The following is a 17,432-nucleotide window of genomic DNA, read 5'->3' on the forward strand; positions in this document are numbered from 1 at the left end:
GGCACCAAGATCAGTTATCTCTTGGACATTTTGTGTACATCCCACTGAAGGGTGGCAGAGTTTGTGCTCTGCTTTTCCTCACCAAAAACTGGTGAAGACACAAGAGACTTCACACAACAAATTAACACTAAAAGGGCTTCAATCAGGTGGACAGCAGATACTGAAGCAGGCAAGGGAAAACAGCTTATCAAGAAGTCTGCAATGATTTTTTTCCCTCTGCTACCCTGATCAATGCCAAATGTTTCTACTTTTATAGCCCTAAGACTCATTCTTCCAAAATTTAAGCTTTTGAACTGACTGTCTGTGCAGAAAAATAATCACCTGATCTCCCAAAAATCAACAACATAATTCTATATGTAAATCATCAGCTCATTTTTGTGAATGGACAATATTTTCAAGACAACTGTGGTACCATGGTGGCCCACACAGATAAAACAGGAAAGGCAAAGAGGCACACAAATTTCAGTGAATGACAAATGCCAACAAATAATTGATACATAATTAAAATTACAGTCAGCTTGACCTTCTTAGATGAGTTACTGATAGCCCTTAGAGTTACTTAATTCAAGGAGTAAGGACTTCAGCTATGAGTCCAGGAAGGTTGTACACTTGCTGTGTATGAGTAAGAGTCAGAAGTGAACCTGGTCTGGAAGTGAATTATGAAGACCAGAATTATACAACATTTATAATATAGTCACAAGAAGCCTGCTATGCTTCAAACAGAGAACAGGGGATTGGGAAGAATGAGTTATTATGTTCAAATTACCAAAGATGAGAAATGCAGAGCAGCCATTTGCATGAAGTGAAGACAGTGTGGGTATATGTTTTGGGAGTCAGAGAGCTGAGCCATTCCACACTTGAAGAAGAACACAAGAGGGAAAGCTGATAGTGGCTTCAGAAAGAAGATGGGGTGTGTGACCCATGTAATAATATTAACACTGCCAAGAACTGTCTTAGTAGCTGATCTTGAATACTGAAAAGACACTTTTGGGTTCTCTATATGTAACTTAAAAGATGCATTCTGCTCCTTGAGGCAGTGAGGGATCAAACATGTCTGAGTATTAAAATTTTGTTTTGTAAAGGAGTAAAGAAGTCACTATTTTCTGGCAAGGTGAGGATTTGGAAGAGGGGAAGGTTACCAGCAGTCAAATACTTGGAGGTCCTTAGAATATAATTACAAATGTTACTACTCTTTTAATGAAGCCAAATAATTAACCACTGTCACAGACCATGTTGTATTGAATAAACATATTGGATATTTGTAAGCTCTTTGGGGCAAGAACAATCCACAATACATTAATAATGCCTTTTCTCATTTTATTTCCTGGTTTCTAATGGAAATGCTAAAAAACCTCACTAAGCTGCTTTAAGGACTTATAGCATGCACTTAAAATTACCTAAAACCTTAATAAGGCTCTAATGTAGCACATGAGATTAAAGTCATGACAAATCTTTTGGGCCAAATTCCTAAATTCCACGTCCAGCACAGCTAACAAGGCTATGAAAGCCATATTTAAATGGTGAACAACATGAAAATATTCTTCTCTGCACTGGTTCTTGTGATCCAGATTGACAGCTCTGCCTCCTTTATGTCAAAAGGTTGTAAATCTAAGGTACTGCTCTTTTGTCCAGGTGAGGACAGTTATCTTTCCTCTCACCACGTGCCAACAGCACCTCCAGGGACAGTTCATTGCTCTGAAATTAAATTAAGCAATTCCAAATTACCTGCTATTAATATCCAACCACTTTCAATGACTGTTGTATCCATTTAATGCATTTTAACCACTTAATAGCCAAGCACTTTTACTCTGGCACACCTCTTAACAAGGATTATTCCTATAATGAGTTCCAAAATTTACTATTCTGTCATCTAGGGACTATATGTGCGAAAACAACCCATATATAGATTTGATATTAAAAGAGAATATGAATAATTTTAGCCTTACTGATTCCAAAAAGTGGATTTTATTTTAGGCTTTGAAATAAAATTAATCTTTGGCCAGAAACCAAGAAATTCAGCTCTTACGGTAACTTTGAAAAAGTTCAGAGCATGTGAAGGCTTATGGTGAATACTAGAAGGGAAAGTTGTGAGCAGCTTTAATTATACAATTTATTAAGGAAGGAAAAAAAGAAAAGAAAGAGGAAAGGTACTATATCTCTAAAATAAATTCTTTTGTTACCATCCCCAAGGCTCTATCTCTCTTCATCTCTCTATAGTAGATAAGCATAGACATGATTAAATTCAATGCAACATATATTCAGACTAAATAATGAGAAAAATTTATTATCTGCAATCATTACCTGCATATGCAATGTTCTGAGCTCCTCAATAAAATAGTAATGAAAGGATTTAATGAAAAGCCCAGAAGTTTAATAGTCAAATTACCTCCAATCAAAAATAGTGTATATTTTAAATAGCACCTCTCATTTTAGTTAACGAGCAGCAATTCCAAGTGGTAGGTAAACAATGTATTTCTTTAACAAAGATGCCATGTCTGCAATGACACCTTGGAAAACAGGCTGAGCCAGCTAAGCTGGGCTTCAGTTTTGCAAGGTTTTAAGCATTCAAGCCTTTATCCAGGAAGACACTTTCATTTGTGTTTAAATGTTTACCAACATGGTTTTCTGCACAAGGATTGGAATACTGAGCAGCTGGCAGTATGGAAAGCATAATCCTGGAAAATCTGACAGATATAAGCTAAAAGTCCAACATTTGCCAGCAAATGTATTCCATTTATGTCCTCTCTTCTAAATTATTTCTTTGGTAATCTGTCCTGGAAAACTGTAGAGCTTAGAATAGCACCTGTTTTTTATTAAACAAATTATCCTGAGGTGTGTTTGCCAAATTCCCCAGGATCTCAGGAGGATAAATTGCATGCAGAGTTTTACTTCAGTGGTTTCCAGTGGAATTTCTTTTTATCAATACTCTGTCAGTTATTCTGCACAAGTCTGTAGCTCATAAAAAGCTGCTGGGTCTGCAGCAAGGGAAAACTGAAGATGGATTTATCCATATGGGAGATATGCTACAACTAGTGAAACATCTTCATCCTTAGCTTCTGCTCACCTCCCATTAATTTTAGGGGTTTGCAGATGTCCATCCTTACCTGATGGTCCCATCAGCATCTGCTCAAGTCATGGAAAGACTCCTGTTTTTAAAGAGTTTCTGATTATGCAGTTTGGGTAAGATCCAACAAAATCTCTGAAGCCTCATGGTGCCTCCTCTGATCATAGAAAATAGGGTCTGAAACCCTTTGCATTTTGCCAGTGAGCCTTTTCTGAGTTGCCATGAGGCTTTGTGCAGCTACCCTAAATTCCTTTGTGGACCTTGCTTCAGTGCTCACAACAAGTACAATCTCCATAAATGCCCCCACACGTAGCTGGTGCTTACATCTCTTCTGAGGAGACCCCACAGCTGGCATGGACTGATCCAAGATGACCTGGTCATGCCACATGGTAACATCTGCCTATCCCTGCTTGGTCTTTGAAGCTCCTTGCTGCTGTGCCATAGTGGCTGCCCTACAGAGTTCTGATGGAGCCAAGGAAACCTGATGAGGAACTGGACATTGTGGCCTGAATACAGGGATGCTCTGGTTTTCAGCTGAAACTGTCTTGCAGCACATTTAGTAGATCTTTGACTTAGGCACAGTACAGAGCTGCAGGAGATGAGGAGACAAGGAGAAAAGAAAATCCTCTTATATAATCTCTCCAACTGAAGGAAATATTTTCATCACTGTATGTCTTTCTGGACTTTGTATCATTCTCTGTAGCATCTTCAGCACCCTGTATTATTCCATTTCTAAACATATTTTTAAACTCTAGCTACATGAGTCTACATCTCTTAGAAGAAACCTTAACATGGTTTCTTCTCTCCAGAAATATCAGAAATAAATTGGTAATAGTGCTGGATAAACTTGGCTCCCAATGCAGTGTTTCAAAAGAATGCTTTTGGAATGTCTATGGTTACATCCATACTACTACTGACCCTTGTAGCCAGTTATGCACATTAATCAAACCCACTCATAGCTTCTCCTTTTACTTGGTTATTATTTTTATTCTTGCTCTCTCTTCTGCAGTTATGAGGCATACATCTTTCTCTAGCCCTGAATAACATCTACTTATAAAAGAAGTTTCTAGTATCTTTCTCTGTAAAATTTTCATCCCTTTTTACAAGGAAAAACTTCTCCGACCCTAATCAGAGCAATGACGATTTATAAAGTAAAATTCTATAATGCTGACAAGAGTAAAAAAAGGTATGCCAAAATATTTATGGAGGAAAAAAAAGAATTCTGGGAGATAGATGTTTGTATGTGTATGGAATAGAAATTGCTCCTACTTTCCTGGTGTTTTGACGAGCCTTAATAGTCACATTCAAATGCAAGGGATGGGAAGATTGGCTTTGCAGTGATCATTATGCTAGCCCACTCAAACGTCAAAAACTTCAGAGCTAGGTAGAATTTGCATGTTATGTGCCTTACATTTTACTTACTGGAGATTGATAAAAAAAAGATAAAAAGATAAGACACTATGTGAACCCATACACAGTTTCTTCTCACTACAATAAAATTACAGATTCACCATTATATTTATTACTTAGGATATTTAAAACAATTCAAAAATTTTTCAGAGAAAAGGTTCTGAAATTCTTGCATAAAAAGCTGAATAGAGTGAGATAGCTGAATATAGTTGAATAGTGAGATTGTTGGTCTGTGGACTACATATCCAAAGTAAGCTTTTCAAAAAATTTTCAGGACCCCAGCGTCTCTTTTTGAAATTGTCTCTGGAAAAGTGGGGCACAAACAGGCAAGTAAGATGCAGCAGCTTTACATCACAATTTATGTGATGATTTTTGGAAGCACCATGTGTGAACTGCAGCTTCAGCCCAGCAGCCCACCACAGGCACTGCTTTGCCCTGAGCCTGCACGGCCTCAGGACAGAGGCTTGTCAGGGTCTGAACTCCTCTTGACCTGCCCACAGCTCTGTTTTACTTGGTTTAGCTGCCACAGCCATTTATCTAATTGACCAGGCATCTATGGCTAATTTATTTGACTTTTTGTATGGTACAACCAGAGTTCTATTTAGACAATAATAACAAGCCCTGACTCCATGGGGAATGAGTTACTGACATCACTGTGCAGTGCTGAGAAATACAAGGCTACTACAACAGCAGAGGCATTGAGAGGTGGACTTGGAATGCAGCAGGGTAAAGGCAGGGTAGAGGCACAGAATCATGGAATCATTAAGGCTGGAAAAGGCTTCTAAAATCATTGAGTCCTGTCATTACCCCCACACTGCCAGGTTCACAATTAAAGTATGTCCCCAAGTATCACATCCACATGAATTGAATACTTCTGGGCTGGTGACTCCAGCACTGCCCTGGCAGTCTGTTCCAATGCCTGACAACCCTTCCAGTGAAGAAATTTTTCCTAACATCCAACCTAATCCTCCCCTGCTGCAACCTGGGGCTGTTCCCTCTTGTTCTGTCCATTGTTACCTGGCACAGGAGACTGACCCCCAGCTGGATACAACCTCCTGTCAGGGAGATGTAGGGAGGGATAAGGTCCTCCCTAAGCCCCCTTTTCTCCAGGATAAACAGGGTGAGTTGAGAAACCCTGCCTGGGTGCATTTTAGAGCACAGGTGCTGACAATCCTTACAGCCAGAAGCTGGCATGTTTATATGCCCCACAGGATTAAGGAGACACTGACATGAAGCCATCCTGATAGTACCAACCACCAAAGAAAGTCAATCAAAACAAATAAATTCCAGAGGGGAATTGCAGAACACTTGTTGACGATTTTCCTACTCAGCTGACATAGAGACATTAGTTTGCCACTTACATTCTTAATGTATCACACATCTACCCTGTTATCAGAACTAAATTCCACATCCACCTCTGCACAGTCTGTTTTATGAGCATGAGTGCAAACAGCGTCTTGCATGATATAAGTTGGTTTATGTGGGAACACATGGGTTACTATTGGTTACCATGCATTAAAAATGAAGATAAATCAGAACCATTGTTTAAAAAAGAAACAACAGAAACCAGTTTAATTTTCACCATTTGCTTACTCTTATTTTGTGAATGAATTAGCTACATCATGATGCAATTACAGACATGTGTATTGAGCAGCTATTTTCTGTTCATTCAGCTCTTTCTTCAGATGCATTTCTGTCTAAAAACATTCCAGTAATGATATTTCCATGATCTGAGAGAAGTAAGAATTATTAATACACTCAGAATAAACCTATACTAGTTTCACTTTTTTTTTGGCTCCCTAAACATTAAAGACTTATCTGACCCACTTGCTTTACCAACAATATGGCTTTAATGTTGCTGGTAAGCACAATGCCAAGTCATTCCCTAAGGAATGGTTAGGGATTGTGTCCTCCTCCAGCATCAGATGGTTCAGCATCATACACAGTCTTCATCAAACACAAATAGTAAGGGGCATTTATGTGCTTATTAATGTTGTAAAAATGGTTTACACTCACATGCAGAGAAGATATCACTTGGCTTAGCACAGCAAGTAGGACACCAGTCCTTTAGCTGGGGTAAGCATTCCATGCTCCTGGCTCCCAGCCCAACACTGGGAACACTTCATTATAGAGCTCTTCTGTGTGCTGAGAAGGAGAAGATGAGAATGAAAACACTCCCTGATAGATTTAATTCTAATAAGGATTTATATTCAGTTTAACATGAATTTATGTTCAGCCTAACTTGAATTTATAGCTCATGCTAGTAGACCAATTTAAAAAAAAAAGTGTTTTAAATTTGAAAAAATGCTCAGGATTGCTACTCAATAACAAAACTGCTGACATTTCTAGCACCTCACATGTTTGTTTTTAAACACTGACAGATAGTGATGAGAAGATGACTACATCATGAATGATTCCAGAAGTGAATTCCTTCTGGGTGAAATTACCATGCAAACAAAATACAGAAAAAAATTGTGCAAGAATTTTGAAAAAAACCACAAATATGAGTTCCTTGAAGGGTACTACAGAACAAGAACCTATTTTTTCATTTCTCAAGTCTAATTGAGCAATAGGATTGGGGGTTTTGAGTTAATGTTTTTTAAATAGATGGCTGGAGGGCATTTATATTTTCCTAATCTTACTCACTGAGAAGAGAATTGAGCTTTTTAATTTATAGTGAGATTCTAGAGCAAACATTTATAAAAGCAATGTACATCATTGGGGAAGAGATATCACATACAATACTAACAAATGACAATTATATACAATAAAACACTGCCAGAAAAAATGAAGTGAGCTCAAGCTAAAACTGACCTAGTCAAATCACATTTCAGTAATGGTTATTTACTCCTTCTCTTGAGAGTTGCTAGCTATAGTGGCAATCTACAGGAGCTGAGTAATAACAACAGGCAAAAGTCCTGCTCCAAATGCCTTAGATTTTACATTCAGAGATGCATAGAATGGTTAAAAAACTTTGAAAAAGGAGAGAAGGGGATGGGATGGAAGAGGAGTGGCAAAAAATGAAAGTAAAACAAAACAAAAAAATCTTCTGAGGTTCACATAATTCCAAGATTAATCCTTTACGCTTAGATATAGCTAGATACTTTCAGATAAAGCAGATCAACTCAAGCTAACCCTACACAGATGCAGAAGAAGAGAAATAGCTGTAGCTATTTCTCCCTTTTCTGTTTTTTTCTTATGCTTTTGCTCACTGCTAACACGAATATCCATAACCACAGTGAAAACAGATACAGAAGTAGGTTATATAACCTCCAGTAAATAAAATATAAAGAAACATAGTTATACAAAATTCCAGCTCAAAAAAAAAAAAAAAAAAAAAGAAAATTTGAAATAATCATCTTAAGTTATGGAGGCTTATCTGAATCATCTGATCACATCTGAGACTCCTCCAGAGCTCTAGTAACTATAAATGCTGCACTTCAAGCTCAGGCTGTTCAAAATGAATGATGTATGCTTGCTTCCATAATTATCTTTCTATTCCTTACTGGCCTAAAGTTTCCCTCATCTCTTTACACTTTGCTATCCTCCCTCGGGGTACAATACAATTCCTCTCCATACCCACGAGTTTTATATTGTGGTGTAATTCAGCTTTGGTTAATAACACCAATCTGTTCATACAGACCTGGAAATGTATGTCCATTATCAGTTTATTTAACAATATACCTCAATGGTCTGCTGGAGAACCAGATTCTAAGCTGGGTGCTGCATTTCAGCTTTTGGTTCTTTGCCAGAGCTGCTGACACTGCTCTCTGTTTCTGGTAATTTTTGTGACAACTGGCTGAGAGCCCATATTGTTGCAACTAGAAATATTTTAAAAGGGACAATAACCCTCATGGTCACTCACGACTTGAATCCAATCAGTTGTGCAATGCAAGAATTGCACTATAATTTTTCAGCACAGTGAACTAGAAAACACTGTAAATACTGCAAAGCAGAAGGTTTATTGTTAGCACTCTCAATAAATGCACTCTAAAGGGCTTTTTTAAAAAGTGTTTTCATGAACTGACAGAAATGAGACAAAACATAAACCAAGGTAAATTTTTCATTTTAAACCTTTCCTTATGAATGCTTACTGTAGCCAAATTCAGCTGAATCTGAAAATATGGAAAACAGATGTTTTAACAATAGTTACAAATAGCTAAAACTTATTACATCTTAAGTGCAGTAGTTAATGTGAGTGCATGTCTTGGGCAAGAGATCAAAGGACTGGAAGCTAGTCTGCTGTGGTTGACACCTTTATGGACACTGATACAAAGCCACCACTGCCTTGTAATATTTCAGAAATTTGTGAAGAGGTTTCAGAACTGGGCTGCTTTCCTCAAAATGGCTGGGAAGCACCAGTGAGGCTGCTGGGAGTTGCTGAATGACTACAGGAAACCTTGTAAAAATCCACAGCATGATCCATAGGTGCTGTGCTGCCAGGTATCATCTCTTCAGGGGAGCAGAGTGCAAATGCTCACAGGAATCCAGACAGCCTTGAAACCTCAGGGCAGGCACAGTTTACAGGAATGACTGATTGCTGGCAGTTTGGGGCCTTCATGTTCAGTAAAGATGACTGAGAAGTCACTGCTGGGAGCATTCATTTGTGCTCCTCTAGTAATTTCTGGCTCTTAAAAAAACATTTTGAGACTTGTGTGCTCAGTCCCATAATCTAAGTGTTTAGCTGTCCCTATTTCTTTATGAGAACTGTAATATTCTTTTAATAATTATTTTCATATGTGCTTCAGTGCCTCTATGTCTTAGGGACGACAGAAAAATTCAGCTTTTCTTTGTTTTAAATAATCATTTCATGCCAAGATTTTAACTACATTACATAATCTGAGTAATACATGGAATGATAGCTGCAGCAGAAGTATTGCCTAGGAAATAAACTATCTTCTACAGGTGACCTACCTAAAATCCACCCCACCCAAACCACTGAATAGAAGTAAAAATTATTTTCTTATCTCCTGTGAACTTCCTCAGCCTCCCTTACTACATGACTACAGCAAATGGCCAAAATACAGCTTATACACCCTTGTAGCCTTTGCTGAAAACTCTGTGAATCCAGGATTTCAGACTCTTCTGGAACATTATAGCTTCATCCAGAATTGCAGCTGCAGCACAAATCTAGGTGAAGGGAGTAGGACTACAAGACAGTTTCTCAGTGATTTCTTAGCCCACATTTTTCAAATTCATTTTCTGTTATGGAGCATCTGATAACTGACTGGATCTTCTCCTCTCTAAGAAAAGCATCTGAGTTTCCATCTTTGATGTGGGAAATTATTTGGGAAGAGATTAATCTTTGCATTACATGATTTGTACTCCTAATAAAATCAAAGTTTGGGTATTTGTGATGAACATTTAGTAGTAAAATAGAAAATAGGTGCCATTTTTATGGCAAGAACAGAAACTCAGTCCTGCACATAGCCTTGGGATTTAAACAACACAAATGGACAGAACAGAAACACAAACAGGACAGGAGAATCCATGGCACAGCTTTGTGAAAGCACTTTCTGCTTCAATCAAGATATCTTTACTTAAAATAGGAGTCAGCAAGGGAGAATTTAGACACAGTCAGATTTCCAGAGACTGCATTCTCTTCCACATCTGAATCTCCACAAACTCCTATGCCACATCTGCACACAGCATCTCTGTTCCCACAGTGGAACCTGGAATACTCCTTGCCTTCTCACTGACTCTGTTACCTCCACCAATAATGTAGAACATCTAGATTAAGGTAATTTTTTATGCACATCAGAGAATGAGTTGAACTTGACTCTTCATTAAATTAAACAGTGCTAGTTGAACAGTCAGGTGAACTGGCAAGCCTTGCTCCAGTTCTTCCCTGAGAGGTAGAAAACACTGGTGTTTTCAATGGAAAACTCAGTTTATGTTCAAGTAGTTTATTAAATCTTGGCTGAAAGGTCTATAGCAGACTTAGTACAAAAGATGAAATTGCCCAGATTTTTTGATAAATAAACTTAAATTTTTAATTAGATTTAAATTATTTAGTCATTAGCTATTTACTACTGCTACAGGTCTTTCACTTTAAGCACTAAGTGGCTACTCTGATTCTGCTTGTAAGAAACAATGCAATATTAGCAATTAATTAGGTGAAGTTTCACAATAAAACTCTTGGTTACAGTTAAAATTAATTTTGTATATTTAGAAAAATTAGAGAACAAAGCCACAGCAAGTACAAGCTGGCATAACATAATTAGCACCAGTAATTTCTGCCCTCTTCCTGCTTTGTGAAGACATATTTCAAATAAATTGAGACATACAAATATCCCCCTGTATATTAAACACTTGTGGTTTATATATCTATATTTGTAAGTGATTACCATCAGAGCCACCACATGCAGACTCAGCTGGCAAACTGAGAAGGGGTTGGACCAGATGACCTCCAAAAGTGCCTTCAACTTTAATTACTCCATGGCTTGAAGTTTCAAGCTTGGGTTCTGACCCTCTTAAGTCATCTCTTTTCCAGCAAGGAAATGTATGGGTTTATGGATTTAGGTAAAGCAGTGTTGCAGACATCTTGCAGTGGCATTAATATCACTGGGAATATCTCAAATGGTGAGATTTTGTATCAGTATCGGAAAGATGAACCTTCAAAAAATTAAAGTTTAATCTTGGAATAGGTAAATATGTGTTTCTCTTCATATCTGTACTACTAGATTTGAAAATTTCTAGCAGTCAGAAAAATAAACATAGATTTCAATATGCATTTGGGTATAATCTAGGCTTTAACAAATTTGAGTTGGACATTAAAAGCACTTGCAAAATTTCAGCCATATAATCAGAAGGACTGATCTGAAAATCTTAAGGAGATGAAAAGGGCTTTGTCATTATAATTTTCATTGTATTAATGGCATTGCATGGCTAAAGCTCTGCTCATTTGGATAGAGAAGCATCTCTGATTTTTCTGGCTGGAATGAAGGTTTACACAGACAGACAATTGCATACCCATGCTCACTTCTGATCCTTGTGGAATTCTCATAAAAGCTGGAATTCAGTAGCATTTTTCCCCAGCTACATTGGCTGTGTTTTCCCTCCTCTGTCTCACGCTAATTTCATAAAGTATTTGCTGGTTTTGGAGATGTGGACTGCCAAAATGGCTTGAGATGAGAGATGAGCAAACAAACAGCTGTTTCTGTCACACAAATAATTTCCAAGAAGGACCAGAAGTTTCAGTTACTGTGGGCTGCTGTTCACTTAGGTTGTTCTAGATCTGAGAAAACTTCTAGCCAAACATACCTCTAATCTTGCACTTTCTAGTGGACCAGACTCTACTACTCAGCTGCTTTGAGTTTTGAAGCTTTCTCATTGCACTGATATTCAGTAACATATTGCCTTTGTGAAAGAATGCATTTGATTTATTTTTCTTTTCCATTCAGAAAAACATATTCTTTGGAGAGAATGGTTGTTTAATTGGTTATAAAACAGGAATAAGGTTTTTTATAAATGAAGTTATTTTTCTTCATTCACTTTGCATAGTTTGAAAACATATAATCTAGTGCCTTCTGTTTGCAAAGACTTTATTTAGAAGTATTTCCTTTCCTCCAGGAGAGAAAATTTGGCTTCAATTATGTTTCTCTGAATTACAATTAGATCTTTGAACTCCAGACATCTGAATAAAAAAAAAACATCCTCCCAATTTAATTAAATTGGCCTGTTTGTCAGTACCAGCAGAATACTATGGACCATATTGCCAATTAAAACTTTGCTTTTGATTCCTAATAAAACACTGCAAGTCCAGGCTTGTGCAGCCAGAATGAAGAGGCTGCATTGCCAATTCTTGACCTGGGAACCTCCCAGAGCCCCATGGCTGGTGCAGTGTGGGTGAGGTGGTGCCTGGAGGCTCAGGCAGTGCCTGGTGCCCAGCACACCTAACAAAGGTGTCAGTCAGGCTCATTAGCAGCTTCCAAGCTCAACTCCCAGCAAGCCCAGCTCTCTCTCCATGCTGCACATTACAATTTGCTACAGCCCTGTGCAGTCTCAGCCTGCTTCAACTGTCCCTGTGCCTTCAGCACCTCCTGGGAGGCAGCATCCTACACTGAGGGGCAGAAAGAGCTGCAGCTCTCCCTGTCAGGCTGTGCCCAGGGGAACAAAGAACCCAAAGCCTCTTTCCTAGCGAGATTGTGTTTGTGCTTACAGCTCCCAAACACCAACACTGGAAAGCCTTTGGGCTACTCTGGGTGGTACAAGACGGATGCAGCAGGAGAGCACTACAGGGAAGGGCAGGCACAACCTCAGCTGAGCAAAGATTGCTGTTAATAAAATGGTGCTCTCAGGCTCTGGGAGGAATTGTCCCTTCCCTACTGCACCCGTGGCCATGGCCAGCTGGGCCTCTTTCAATCCCCTGGGCCATGCAGATGATCCAGCTCCCATGGGAATCAGCTTCCCCCCTCTGCTCTTTCCCACTCCACATTCTAGCTGAAACTGGAAAAGAATTTTTCTGCTTTTCACCCCACCACTCCATACACTGGCTTTAGACATTTGTAGTATCATTAAGATATTCCATATCCAGCCAGCAGTGTTTAAACTCTGTCACAGAAGCAGGGAAGGGAAGAAGGGCACTGGCATATTATGCAAAAAACCATCCAGAGTTGCCTACCACTGTCCAGCTGATTACCACTAACATTCTGAAATGAAAATATCTGATTATGTCATATAAAGTAGCTTCAATGTTCTCCTGTAGAACTGGAGGCACTGATTTTGGGAAAACAAAACATCCATTAAGACTAGTCTACACATTTCTAACTCCAAACTTGCTTTTTTTTTACTGTACTAAGCAGGTTCAATTAGATCTGCTGTCATAGTTCTGAGGAGCAGAAAAACCCCAGCAGATAAACTTTTTACCCTCTGTGGACTGTGGTTAGCAAAAGGGAAAAGGAAAACCCTTGGCAAAAATTTGTGCTCAACTTTCCAAATGCACAATAAACTCAAGTTCATCAGAGTGGAGAAAAGCTGCAGGAGAAGTTTGTCTGAATAAATGTAATTATTGGTCTTGTCAGTAATGTGTTTCATCAAATCATTCTCGCCAACAGAAATGAAGCAACAACAATGTGTACATAATAAGTGATATTTTGGTGGAGAGTTGCATAAGCTAAGTGACAGATTTGTTTCATAACAGGTCCCACCTGAGTCGATGAGAGAAAAAATAGCCATGACAAAGGTGATAAGCATTGATGTTCCTCTGAACAGACAATGTGATCTCAACCGTGCTAAAAGGAAATGCTGATAAAATGAACTGTAACCTCAACTGTTATTTGGAACCTTTACTGACAGTCTAATTTTGAAAATGAGACATTTTAAAAATGTTTTTACAGTGTTATTATAATCTTAAATGTGTCTGTGTTGTCTTCCAAAGAAATAACCTTCAAATTTGTATCTTTCAAGGCTTTTCTTCTTTTCATTTTTGTCTCTTTAATAGCTCCACACAAAAGGGAGATGATGATTATGAAGATTACACTACAAATAAGACTTGGGTTTTGACTCCCAAAGTCCATGAGAGTGATGTGACTCTTATTTTAAATGGTTTGCTGGAAGGATATGACAACAAATTGAGACCTGACATAGGAGGTACGTTGGTGTTGGTTTTAGATCACTGCCAATTAAGTAGTGAAGAGAAAGAATTTTTATGTCATATTATGCTACTCAGGAAGCAGAATCCATTCAAAGTAGTTACAAGACTAAATTGCAATGCAGAAAAACATCAGAGGCATGTAAATTAGTCATGATTTTGGAAGCTGACATAAATTAAGATGGCTGAATCTATCCTAAGACATCTAATAAGAGTGTTATAATTTGCTGAATCAGGCAGCTTGTGATGATTTACCTGCATATGATGTTCAGAATTAAACTTCTGGTGAAAGAAAAAGCAAGTTTTTATCTTTTTTTGTACCCAAGAGATTCTGTCAGAGAATCACAAATAATACAATAGAAAGAAAGGCCAAAAAGAGGCTAATACAGCCAATCCTTGCATGATGTGATGGATGCAGAGCCTCCAACAGCAGCAGGCTTGCACAGACTGATGCAGCCTGGGCAGGAGGTGACAGAATAGGGCACACAGGAGGAGGTTCACAGAAGATAACTGCAGTCAAGCAAAGCCAGTCTGCCCAGATGATTCCCAATGTAGGTAAATAGAGCCAACTGCACTCAGAATGGAAGTCTCATTTGACCCAATCACCTTTTGGAGGGATCTTCCTCTCCACTGATTACTGAGGTAACCCAAAGGAAAAAATCTCCCTGAATTGCTGAAAGTCAGTTTGAGAAGCCCCACGAGAGCTGGGAGTAGGCAGACAATACCTCTGCAGAAGAGGATGCAGCAGTAAGAAGATGATAGAAAAAGGCACAGATTTCATGGATGAGATCGACAGAGGAAAGCAGAGAGCAGCAAGGTTAACAAAGGAAGCTAACAAGTTTATAGTGCCTTATAAATGAAGGAATTTTTCACAGTGAAGAATAACTTGAGTCTTTAACCTTCAGTGTATATATACAGTGTAATATATATATAATATATGTATATATACATATATGTAATATGGATATATACATAACCTTCAGTGTATGTATACAGTGTAAATTAGCAGAGGAATTTGTCTTCACTTAAACCAAGACTTTAGAAACAGAAAAGAAGTAAAGCATTCCTAAAATCATCTGGGATAAAAACAATCATGCTGTAGCCACGATATATAAGAGGAATAAAGCTGAAATGGAATGATTTCAAAATAAATTAACATAATCATTCTTAATTTCTGCCTTAGAGCCTTAAGTATTTTGGCTTTGGGCTCACAAAATTGTTACTTATCTACAGCCATCTATGCAGGCCACAGCAGTCATGTTGCATTTGGCATTACAATGTAAAACAAGTGATGAAGGCATCACAAGATAAATAAAGTTGCTTTTGTTGATAGTGTTTTGTTTTAATGCTCTGCTGTGACCTGAGACAAAATGCAGAACCTCTTAGACCCTCTCTAGGCTATGAACACTGGTTTCAGTGTTCTGATAGCATAAGGGAATTGGTTTTGATATAATAAATGATACAAGAATTTGTCCAAACCGTCTCCAACTAATTTCAAATTGAAGACATGGTTGCAAATTGGTATTTATTTTATATGCACATTTAAATGTGAGGCAACCACAGAGGGAAGATGCCACAGTAACATGCTCCTGCTTGACTTTCATGTAGTTGATTTTGACCTTCATTGGTTACTGATTCTTGTTGTTTCTCTTGCAGTTAAACCAACAATAATTCACACTGACATGTACGTAAATAGCATTGGCCCTGTGAATGCTATCAATATGGTAGGTAAAGGATTGCCCATTTGCCTTGTTACAAAGTCTCCATCATTTTGACATTACAAAGCTTCCATTAGTTCTTAATGTTGTCATACATACATTATTTTTAAAATCTCATTTTAATTATGGATGGGAGGGCTTTATGAGCTATAAATCTGTACAAGTCAGAAAATGGAGCTATATGCTGTAAACGCAGAAATAATTGTTTTAACCTACCCTCACATTTTATGTGCTCTGCTTTCAAATGCTTTGCAACAGTTTAACTCCAGAAAAACCAATCTTCCAGATTGCTACAAAATTGGGAAAACCATTAATGAGTGATATTACCACTTTTTCCACCACGAGATAATAAGTAAAAGGCCTAGAACTTCTCCAGAGACTTCACCATTTCTGAGATCAGCCAGAGGACACAGGCAATTAGTCAGCTCAAGCTTTTCCTGTCCTAGATCCAAGGAAATAATCATTGTTCTCTGACCTGAGCAGGTGTGGGCTGAGATGTGGGGATGCAGAATTAGAAAGGTGCATGTAACACTCACTTGCACCTTAGTTTTACCCTCAATTGTAAAATAATAAATTGTTTTAAAACAATCTTTGTTAAAACATACCTCAAAACCTCACCAAAAGAGATTGGTTTTATGATTTCTAGTATCACCTTTTGTAGCTCCAGTTTGTTCATATGAAATTAGGAAAGCATATCAGGAGTTATGTGGAATGCTGAGTGCTATGTTTTCATCAGTATTTCTGGTTAACACAACAGGAATATACAATTGACATATTTTTCGCCCAAACGTGGTATGACAGACGTCTGAAGTTCAACAGCACTATAAAAGTGCTCAGATTAAACAGCAACATGGTTGGGAAGATCTGGATACCAGACACGTTTTTCCGAAATTCCAAGAAGGCTGATGCCCACTGGATAACAACTCCTAACAGGATGCTCAGGATCTGGAATGATGGCAGAGTCTTGTACACACTGAGGTATTTATACCTAATTTAATTTCATTTTCTCTAAGGAAAGCCAAAGAGAAAAATCCTGAATTCAGGTCATTTCACATTAACCCAAAGGGAAAAAATATTGGGTTTTCTTATATATTTATGTAAACAACCCTGAAAAAAGGAAGAATTTAGAAGATATCAGTTGTATGAAATTTTATATTGGCACAATAAGAAGTTTTATTTCTTCTTATAGATTGTACTGCCTTGCTCCACAATAGTCACCTTCCTATATTAACATTAACATAGGCATTTTTATAGCAATTAGCCTTCATTTTCAGGTATGTTTTATTGTTTACCTTTGGTTTGGTCCCCTCTACTTTTTAATTGTTTTAAACTGATAAATGTGAAATATGCTGGAATTAAGTAGATGGCATAAAAGGAGCTACTACATACATCAAAGGCCTCTTATTCTGAATTGATTACAATCTAATCAGATGAAACTCCACCCTGAAAAAGCAATTTATTCCTCAAATATCTTAGACAAATAAGATTTTACCATCCCAGCATTGACTATTTAACTCAAACCTATGGATATGCCCCATTCTACCAAAATGTTTATGGAACTGAACTTGATGTACTCAGCCTGTACAGGTTCCTCAGTCATGTGTATAGTTTTGCTTTTAAGACAAAGTATCTTTTCAATAATTATGTG

General features: G+C 37.9%; 1 protein-coding gene across 2 annotated transcripts in view; it reads left to right on the forward strand.

Annotated features, from left to right (window-relative positions):
* GABRG2 (gamma-aminobutyric acid type A receptor subunit gamma2) overlaps window positions 1-17,432 on the forward strand; it is a 61,047-nt gene that overhangs the window by 8,920 nt on the left and 34,695 nt on the right. For both annotated transcript variants that reach the window (XM_054642662.2, XM_054642663.2), the window contains exons 2-4: window positions 13,917-14,065; window positions 15,723-15,790; window positions 16,542-16,762. In XM_054642662.2, the coding sequence (XP_054498637.1) occupies window positions 13,917-14,065; window positions 15,723-15,790; window positions 16,542-16,762 (438 nt within the window). The remainder of the gene's footprint in view (window positions 1-13,916; window positions 14,066-15,722; window positions 15,791-16,541; window positions 16,763-17,432) is intronic.

This window comes from Agelaius phoeniceus, chromosome 15 (assembly GCF_051311805.1).
Source record: "Agelaius phoeniceus isolate bAgePho1 chromosome 15, bAgePho1.hap1, whole genome shotgun sequence".
Classification (NCBI taxonomy): Eukaryota; Metazoa; Chordata; class Aves; order Passeriformes; family Icteridae; genus Agelaius; species Agelaius phoeniceus.